The sequence below is a fragment of the Cajanus cajan genome, chromosome 11 (assembly GCF_000230855.2).
Source record: "Cajanus cajan strain Asha chromosome 11, NIPB_CcT2T_4, whole genome shotgun sequence".
In the NCBI taxonomy this organism is placed as follows: domain Eukaryota; kingdom Viridiplantae; phylum Streptophyta; class Magnoliopsida; order Fabales; family Fabaceae; genus Cajanus; species Cajanus cajan.
This window is the reverse complement of record NC_138527.1, coordinates 6,408,256-6,418,775: the sequence shown is the minus strand read 5'-3', so window position 1 is coordinate 6,418,775 and position 10,520 is coordinate 6,408,256. Positions and strand designations below refer to the sequence as shown.

At 31.1% G+C, this 10,520-nt stretch overlaps 1 protein-coding gene across 1 annotated transcript; it reads left to right on the top strand.

Annotated features, from left to right (window-relative positions):
• The first annotated feature begins 2,171 nt into the window (after positions 1 to 2,171).
• On the top strand, positions 2,172 to 9,029 carry LOC109790878 (E3 ubiquitin protein ligase RIE1). Its single transcript, XM_020350127.3, has 5 exons — positions 2,172 to 2,924; positions 5,210 to 5,329; positions 6,321 to 6,453; positions 6,542 to 6,700; positions 8,584 to 9,029. Exons 1-5 carry the CDS (start codon positions 2,443 to 2,445, stop codon positions 8,743 to 8,745), a joined length of 1,056 nt encoding a protein of 351 aa, XP_020205716.1. The 5' UTR covers positions 2,172 to 2,442; the 3' UTR covers positions 8,746 to 9,029.
• Positions 9,030 to 10,520: the final 1,491 nt, after the last annotated feature.

Genomic DNA, 10,520 nt, shown 5'->3' with positions numbered 1-10,520 from the left:
CTTCTCATCACTGTTTTCCTTACTTTTTTTTAACATTCATTCTCATGTGAACTCCTCCTTTCATGAAGGAATAACCTCACAGTAACAATATATCTTATATTTCTCGTATCAAACGAATTATCTGGTTAGTCATAATTAAATATTAAAATAGAATGTTTACCTTTAAAATACAAATATTATTTCTTTGCGTTAATTTTATGATTAATTCACTATTTTTTCAACATCCTATGTTTTTGAATATATTATATTTATATTTATATCTATATTTTTGATTTCCTATCTCTTTGAATATATATTATATATATTTTAAATATTTTTAAAAATATTATCAATAATTAAAAATAATTTTGTACTGTAATATAAATTATTTATCTTAAATTAAAAATATAATTTATATTTTTTTTAAATAATTTATTATAAATTTTGATTATAATAAAGTATATATAAGAATTTATTTTAAATTTTATTATATAAATAAATTATTATTTTATGCATCACATATATCCTAAATTATTAATCTATATATATCTATACATCTATACTAATATATAATAAAGATATTACTTTTAATAATCACTGTTGATCTTCACATTTGATAAACTATTATATTCTTTTGTCGCTAAAAAAATTAAAAAATTAAAAATTCTTTTTAGTAATTATCATTCTTTTTTAATAATTATCCACTGTACCTTATACGGATGACAAATATACCTGTACTCGTGTGTATTACCTGAACCTATCCCGAATTTGACAGAGAATCCCCAGTTTGACCGGGTACGGGTACGAGTAAAACTCGATATATTAATAAATCGGGTACGGGTTCGAGTACGAGTATGTACTTACCCGCCCCATTCCCGTACTCGTCCCCGTTCCCATTATTAATTTAATACCCACCTTCAATTTAATTATGTTAAAGAATTTTAATATTTTATTATGTGTGATTATTTATTACAATATAAGATAGAGAAATAACCTAATTATAATTATAATATAATAGAAAAATAATTTAAAAATATTATATTTTATACAAAAAATAAAAAAAATAAAAAAATTGATTGGTACAGATACGGGTACGAGTATACCCGATACCCGACGGGACGGGGATAGGAATAAAAATTATATACCGACGAGTACGGGTACAGGTACATTGATGAGTTTGACTCGTGGGAACGAGGACGAGTATCATGAAACTCGTACCCGACTTGCCCCGTTGCCATCCCTATTACCTTACTGGTTCATACTAATTATGAAGGGATAACCTTTTAAGTAATCACTTTTCATTTGTACATTATATTATTTTATTATAAAAAAATTTAATAATTTTTTAGCAATTAGCATTCTCTTTTAATAACTATCCACAAAATACTTAACTATTTTTTTAACTACCTTTATTACTTAATCTTAATTTTATTTATTAAAATTTTAAATAAAATATAAAGACATAAAATGTTTCTATTCTACTAGTATATATAAAGGGAATGCATCAGTTTATAACTATTTTTTGTCTCTACAATTTTAAATAATTTTATCTCTAAATCTTTAAATAATAAAAAATTACCTATATATAAAGGAAATATATTGATTTGTAACCTTTTTTTATTTTTATATATTTAGATGACTTTATTCATAAATTTTTAAATAATAAAAATAATATTAGAAGTTAATTTTATTTTAACTATTCAAATAAATTATTAATTATCATAATCAATCAAATTGTCAAATTGTTAACCACTTATTTTATTATTTATTCTCAATTATTTTATTTTTAAATAAAATATTTGTGCCTTGAACTCACAAGTATACATAAAAATATAATCATTCAAAATATTTATTTATATAAAACATAAGAAATATTTTTAATTATATACTTGTAATCATTCATAAATTTTTACGTGACTAATTAATGAAATTTATATTTTATTTAAAGTAATTAATGAGATAAATTTTTAATACATCTTATTACATTGACATCTAATTTGATTTATTTTTTTTATTTTTTTAAATAAAAAAACACAAGTAATATCACAAATATTGAACGTAAATATAAACAAACCTTATCATATAAAAAATATCTTTATCTTATTGATATTCCATTTTTAATAACTTTAATTTTTAATTAAAATTAACAAAACTAAATGATCCACAACTAACTTTCATAGTTTAAAACAATGGTAGAGCAAAGGGTATCCGTCCTTCACTTGGTAGAATTGCAATTGCGAAAACCGCACTACCTCACCGTTCCCAACCACCACTTCATCTACCTTTCCTCTCTTCAAATTCTCATCACACCCCAAAACTCCTTTTTCCTTTTTTTTTTTTTTTTTTTTTTTTTTTTTTTTTAAATTATTTATTTCGATTCATAACTCTTCGCTGTATCGAACTGTTTCAGTTTCAATAATGCACCGCGCCCCCACTTTCTCTCTCTAGAGGGCTCAATCCGCCATGTCATCACAAACCGCCGCCACGGAGGCGCTGGACTCCCACGCGCCGCTGCTCCGCCCCCGCCACGACACCTCGCGGACTCCCGCGCTTGCGCTCCTCCTCGGGCGTGTCGGCCGCCGCGGGCCCTCCATGCTCGTGCGGGAGACGGCGGCGCGCGAGCTCGAGGAGCGCCGCGCCGACTGGGGCTACTCCAAGCCGGTGGTGGCGCTCGACATGTCGTGGAACATGGCCTTCGTCGTCGTCTCGGCGGCGATGCTAGCTTGCACCACCCACGAGAGCCCGAACACGCCGATCCGCGTCTGGATCATCGGCTACGCGCTGCAGTGCCTCGTACACGTGCTGCTCGTGTGGCTCGAGTACCGGCGCCGGAGCCGCCGGGAATCGCGCCGCGGCCAGAGGCCGCAGGACGTGGGGAGCGACGCTGGTAGCGACGCCGGCAGCGACGACGGAGATGGGAGCTCTGGAAGCTCGTCTCGCTCCAGGTGCGTTCAGTTCTATTCAATTCTGTTCATGTTGAGCTGATTTTTTCTGTTTTTAATTAGTGAACTATTGGACTTGCTTTTTTTTTATTTTATTTATATTTTTGGATGTTAGGGTTTTTACTTTTGATTTCATGAGAGAAAGACACATGTGCGACAGTTTGTACAACAAAGAGAGAAAGAGAGGGAAATTTAAAATTTAATAAATGATGGGATAGAAAGAGAGAAACGCAAAAAATGATGTATAAATTATTGAATGAATTGTTGTATATGTATGATTGTTCATGGAAATTGTGGGTTCTGGCGAGCCTTGGTGAAATTAGAGCTTGTGTTATATTGTGGAGGAAAAGAGCAGTTGCTTTTGTGCTGTGTTGGTTTTGCTGGGAATGAATTGAGGGTGCACTTGGTCAGATTAATATTTTGTGTCTTGTGTTTTTGTCGTGTTTATGTACTGGTGCTTATGGTCCAATTAAGGATTGTAGTAAGGGCATTCTAGGAGATTTTTCAAATGTTGTACATTGGAATTATGATTAAGGGTTATATGATTGGACTTGATTGCACTGTAGTGTCATGATCAAGAGGCTATGGATAATAGAATGTGGTTTGCCAGAGGTAGTGAACTAAAGATGTGAAAAAGGTTTCATTGATTGGTTAGGTTGACCAGGAGGAGTGAAGGGACCATGAACGGGGTATGTGTTTGTCTAATATCACAGCGTGGACAAAAGTAAGTATATAGGTGTGAGGGTAAACTAGTTATTGTCTTCAACAATCTAGAAAGGACCCTAACATGTGTATTGATCATGGATTTAGCTTTTATTATTGTATTGAATATAAATGCTTTTGAACCCAGCATTGCATTGAAATACAAAAACTCACCGTTCCTGTACTGTAGGAATTTGGGTATGATATGGCTGCGTCCATAATTTTGGACACATACACGCCACCACTAGCTAGAGCAACCTTAGTACGATAAAAATATGGCAGATATTGAGGGCTGCTGTTAGGACTTTATGCTGCTTCTTTTGTCTGAAGGGTTATTCAGCTGTCTTCTCTGGTTTGACTTTGATAATGCAACCCTTTGTTTAACTTTTTAAATATTGGCATCTGGCAGTATTTAAATTGAATATATATTTTAATTGTTTTAAGAGTTAAGGGGACTTGGTTTATTGAGTGGTATGAGTATCTCTTCTTTGATTCAGTAGTGTAGTGTTCAATCCTTATTACCACGTTTCATTCATTAATTTAATTTCTGCTCAAGTTTTGGATTGGTTTGTGTTTTGTATGATATAAAGTCATTTATGGGTTTGCACTTGACAATGTATGTTTGTAGTAGAGTTGTTTAATGATGGTTTTATGTCAAGGACTTCTTGAAGATATTAAAGCATGTTATATTTATAAAAGTTAAGTTCTTTCAAGATTAATTGATACAGGAGTGACCAAGATAGCTAATAGAATGTTGCCTTTCTTCATAATGTAAATGTGCTATGCTATACATGGTTTTTTAGATTTTAGAGTGAGTATTTTGCTGCTTTACATTATGGGTATAACTATCTGAGTTTTCTTCTATCCCACATCAGCCCCACCTTGATCTTCCCTCCCTCTCGCAGGTTACCTAATTATTACTTGTAGGTTTACAGATACGATTGCAATTAATTTTTGTTATTTCCCCCTTTATCTCTTTATATCAGCCTTCTGGAATAAATTTTTCTGTATTCTTGCAATTGTTTATTGTTGTAGACTTGTAGTTAATTACTACGTGATAGATTCATCCTTGGACCTAATTAATATGTGATAGAGGAATAGTTGTTCTTTCTGCTGAAGGCTTTTATGTTCTATTAAGCCTCAAAAGACTCATGGGTAGTCAAGAAATGGTATAAATTGTAGTCACTATAACGTTGTTGACTAAATAAGGGTTAGTCTTGATAGTTGATAAAAAAAATTGTTAGTATATTTCTGGTAATATTGAAAGGCTTTATGGCTTTGATTTAGGTTTCAGGAAATAGAATCCTTCTGCAGACATTTTTGGCACAGAAGCTGTACCTCACATTGTATACTGTAATATGAGGACTAACTACAGTCCTCAGGACAGTACTATCATATTCATGGGAAAGGAAATAAGATGTCTGTTCTTATCCTTAATGCCCTGGTTGTTGAAGCATGTTAATCTGCTGTAGTATCTGCTATATAATTATATGTTGTTTGGCTTATTATATTATTCTTGATACTTCTTTAGAATGTACTATATAATTAAGATTGGTTGACACTGATTTTAATCATTTACAAAACAGATTCACTAAACGATGTGAATCATTAAATACTGGAGTTTCATTCCTCTGGTGGATAGTGGGCTTTTACTGGGTTGTCTCTGGTGGTGATATACTTCTGCAAGATGCCCCACGATTGTACTGGTAAGACTTTATTTCAAACTTCAAAAACTAATTTTTGTGTAATAATTTTAATATTATGATATCTAACTATACATGTAGACTCACATATACACATAATATTTCACAGTTAACGGTTTTCATCTTTTCTTTTTTAATTTTTTTTAAACGTTTTTTTTTTTTGTGGGGGTGGGGAGTGAAGACATGTTGTTTTTCATTTATTTCTTTTGAATAACAGAAGGATGGAGGGAGATTCCTTTGCTACTGCTTGTTTTTAAGAGGTTACTAGCTCCCTTAGCAGCTAGTGGCTAAAATTTAGCCATGTGTTCCACTTGATTGATTATAAAAGAGGGCAACCTGGTGCTTAAAAACACCTGCTCTGGAGTCCAGGAAAGAATCTGACCCCTGATTGGGTAGCTGTTAATTATCAGAATAGTATAAAAGGAAAAGATGAAACTTGGAGAGGGTAGTATATTAGTCTCCAAGTACTATTTAATGAAGCTCATGACTTTGTAATTTTAAATGAATTTTAACTAATAAGAGAGAGTATGTTAGCAGGAATATGTTAGAGGGTATGTTGTTAGTACTTCTCGATAAGAAAATTAGCTGGGAGTGACAAGCCACTTGAAGAATCTTTGACTAAGTTGTGTTCTTCACACCTATTCAAGTGCCACTCATATAATGGTGAATTGGAGCATAATCAATGAAGATTCTCCTTCTTTCAATCATTTTCTTTTCTCTGTGCCAGTTCTATCACATATTCGTCCTAGTATGTTAGGGACCAATTGTACTCACTTTTTGATTTGATGTTCTCAAAGCTTGAAATGTGATATAAAGTCCAATTAATTATTTTAAATCTCTAAAGCCTGAAAGTCCATTTTCTTTAAATTTATAGTTTCAATAGAACTGAGGAAGAATTTCTTTTTTATTTGTGTAAAATATGTTATTGGTAAATTGTTTGTTGAATTTTGGCGGACATTAATGACAAAGTATATCTGTTTTTGTAATTGTACAGGTTGGCTGTTGTCTTTCTGGCATTTGATGTGTTTTTTGCCATCTTTTGTGTTGTCTTGGCCTGCTTGATTGGCATTGCTCTTTGTTGTTGTTTGCCCTGCATCATTGCTATTCTCTATGCTGTGGCAGGACAGGTATGAATATAAAATATTTTTGACTGACTAAAATATTTCAAATTTGTGAACCTTCTAATATTTCTCCTATTGTTTCTGGATAACATAGGAAGGCGCATCAGAAGCAGATCTTAGCTTACTTCCAAAATATAGATTTCAAATATTAAGCAATGAGGACAAGCCTAGTGGCGGAGCTGGATCAATGGTTCCCATAGAAACCAGCAGCGCTTACTTGGCAAATGAACGGACACTTTTACCCGAGGATGCGGTATGCTCTTCTTAAAATGCAATTTATTTCAGTCATGTTCATCACTTCAATGAAATAGAAATTGTTGTTTCTCGGATTCTATATTTCGGTCAATGCACAGATTCATACTGTGAATCTGGTTAACCATGGGGGAGAAAATAAGAAATGCAATATCTACATCTAAGTACGAAATTGCCATTGCCAACTTCAAATAGTAGTTTCATGGATGCTTAATGTGGTCCACATTTTTGAGCTTATAACTAAAATCCTCGTCTTTTTAGAATTTTGGGAAATAATTTATAGAGGTTCAAAGTTTGATTTAAACAGCATCTGAAGTTCTGGACTATGTACCAAAAAAATCTACATCTGGACTTGTAGTATTATTATAATTTTTTAAAAATTTAATATGTTTAGTTTAGAATTTATGAAGAGGTGTTACAGCCTTGTACCTGGGATAAAAAAATGATTTATATGAAAGAAAATAATTATTCATCATCGCACGTTCTATGAAAGAAGTCTGAGAAAATTGAAAGCAATATCAGCATTTTATTCTTAAAGTACCATGAAGCATTCAACTAGATCTCACTTAAAGTAAATAGAAAAAAGGCATATCTTTACCTGCTTTGATCATACTTCTTCACCCGTTTCTGAGTTCTTTTGGCTGTAAAGGAGGGGAGGAAAGAAGTGGACTTTGCTACTTATTAAAGATGAGGTCAACAAGTAAATAATAACTAGAATTTTAACTTCTACATTGCATAGGTTAAATTATTATTATATAATTAAAATTTATAATAAAGTAAATTTTAATATATAAATTATATTTTAGATTTATGATAAATAATTTATATAGTGAAAATTTATTTTTAATTATTGATAATTTTTTAAAAATATTAAAATTTAATTTATAAATAAATGATACATAAAAATTGAAATAGATAAAGAATTAAAAGAATTCTTAAAAACCTTCTTGTCGAAGGAAAACACCTAAAATCACTTGTACTAAAGATAAAACCTTAAAATGTTCTGCCCAAGATAGTTGTATGTGTTTAATATATAGGGGTGGATAGTAAACAAAAAGGTTAGCAAAGAAGGCTGTTATTAGGTGCTATTCATTATTGTAGATGGTTTTAATAAGAATTTATAAACGGTTAAATTGCTTTCTTGTCTCTTATAATATCTAATTCGCAATTTTTGATCTTCCAATTTTTTAAATATGCTATCTTAGTCTTCAAATTTGTACAATTTATAATTTTGATCCTATCACTAAATGTCTATCTGTAATTTATAATGTTGGTTATAGTTCTACATTAAGTAGATGATATGACAAATAATATCTAATAGTATTTAGTCTAAATTTTACTTTTATTTTCTATTTTTATCTCTTAAAAGCGGTAAAATGAAAAATAGGATAAAATTGGGAGCTAAAAGTGTAATTTAGGTTAAATATTATTAATGTTAATTGTCATGCCATCTATTTAATTTGAGGTCATAAACATTATAATTTTAACAATCAACAAATAAACATTCAGTGAGGGGTTCAAAATTGTAGGTATTATAAAATTAGAGGACTAAAATTACTGAATTAAAAATTAGGGGACCAAAAAATTGTTGATAGAGTATTATCGGGAGACTAAAATAACAATTTAGCCTTTTGTAATCTATTCTTGAAAGGGGGAACCTAGTTGGGTGTTGGCCTGAGCCCTTCTAGTATGTTGCTTTGTGTTGGTATTATTATTTTTATTATTGGAAGAATCCAGCTTTTATATGTTCCTTTAGAAATAAAGGATTTCCTTCATTAGAAAAAAACACCCTACATAGAATACTTCATTGGACCGTAAAAAATGGTCTGCTAATATAATTTTCAGGAGTCTATTTTATTTTTATTTGCTGATTTTGCTTTTCAGGAGTGCTGCATATGCCTGTGTTCATACGAGGATGGAGCAGAGCTCCATGCTCTTCCCTGCAACCACCATTTCCATTCTTCATGCATAGTGAAATGGCTGAAGATGAATGCAACTTGTCCTCTCTGCAAGTACAATATTCTCAAGGGAAACGAACAAGTGTGACAGAAAAGTGAAAAGCCTACCAATCGGGTGTTTCCAAGCTGTTGTGTAATATGTATATATAATTTAAAGACAAGAAACAGTTTACTTCCGAGCTCGCCGGATTTTGATTCGTTGTTTAGATTAGCGGTTTTTGTAGAGAAAAGATATATATAGAGTATTTATTGATGAATAAGTTAGCGACTGTATCCAACCTAGCATTATTTCGTCCTTTGTTAGATTCACTTTGTCCAATTTATGGATTGTTTATTGGTTTTCTGATGGGAACGTGATTGTTTCATTTGCTACTGGTTGAGTAATCATAGGGTTTTTTACCCCCCCTTTTGATCGTGTTAAATTAATCCTTTTATTTCTGTAAAATCAGTTGTGATATATCTGGTTTATTAATGGACCGAACACTAACTATGCTAAAAAAAAAATCCCTGAACGATTAAAGACAATGTTAAAAATGTTACTACATGATAATAAAACCTATTCTTATTTTATTTACAATTGTAAGTTTATTGATTACGCTATGAAAATTATTCGGAAATAGTATCTGGGAATGGAAGTAGATCAAGAGGTGTTAGAGGGTTGAAATCATAAATAATCTTAAAGGGAGAAAGATTAGTGGTATTGTGGATCGCTTTATTATAAGCAAACTTTATTATAAGCAAATTTTATATGAGATAGATAATTATCTCAAGACTTTTATTATCCTTTAAAAGAACCTTTAGAAGTGTAGATACATATTTATTTACTACTTTAATTTGTCCATCAGTTTGAGGATGAAAAATAATGGAATAAACAAGCTTTGTGTCTAGTCTCTCTCAAAGTGTCCTCAAGAAGTGGCTAAGGACCTTCATATCTCTATTTGATACAATAGTTTTGGGTAGATCATGCAACCTAACAACTTCCTTAAAGAACAATTTAGAAATATAACTAGCATCAATTACTTTGTGACATGATATAAAATGGACCATTTTGTTAAAATGATCCACAACCACAAAGATAAAATCAAAGCCCCTTTAGATTCTTAGGAGATTGATAGCATTGCCAAATCACTATAAAAAAAACTACTAAATTTATCTCAGATTTGTAATATAGGAAATAACTTAGGTCATTCTTCTTGGAGACACAAACTAATTGGATCCAAAATTATCACAAAACTATGAAGGGAATTTTTATGAAAAGCAAAGAGAAATTAGAATATTACAAACACATAAAAAAAATTCAATTAAAAATTACATCGATTTAAGATTTCAATCGTTATGATAAAATCTTCATAGTTCAAATTATAATTCAAATTCAATCAACCTAAATCAATACGAACATAATCTAAATGTAGATCTATTGAATTTCATAAAAACATGAAATGCAATTGCTTGATTTAGACGATTTAGTTTATTTTAGGTTTAGATCTAAATATAGATCTGTATCCAAAATTAACCTTCAAATCTAATACTGGTCTATTAAAACAAAATTCATAATCATAAAGAATAAAAAAATAGATCTAGAACGGAGAAGAAGACAAAGAATTCATACGGTAAAAATAGATGGGGAACTTGAATTTTACCGTAATTCATGAAATCTCAAACTGAATGAATAGATTAGTCACACATATTGATCAAGATGTTGTAGTTCCTTCATGTTGAAAAATGTAAAGAGAAAATTCTAAAAGAGAGAGAAAGAAAGAGAATTTAGAGAAATTTATAGAGAAAATAACTCTAAATGAATATTTACAAGGCCTGGTCCACTAAATCAACTGACTACATCACTAAACAAATCTCAACATTACA

Excerpts from the sequence above, each read along its gene's own strand:
- LOC109790878 (XM_020350127.3), top strand. The coding sequence starts at position 2,443 with ATGTCATCACAAACCGCCGCCACGGAGGCGCTGGACTCCCACGCGCCG. Across the intron at positions 6,454-6,541 it reads TCTATGCTGTGGCAGGACAG|GAAGGCGCATCAGAAGCAGA; the intron begins GTATGAATATAA and ends TGGATAACATAG. Across the intron at positions 6,701-8,583 it reads CACTTTTACCCGAGGATGCG|GAGTGCTGCATATGCCTGTG; the intron begins GTATGCTCTTCT and ends TTTGCTTTTCAG.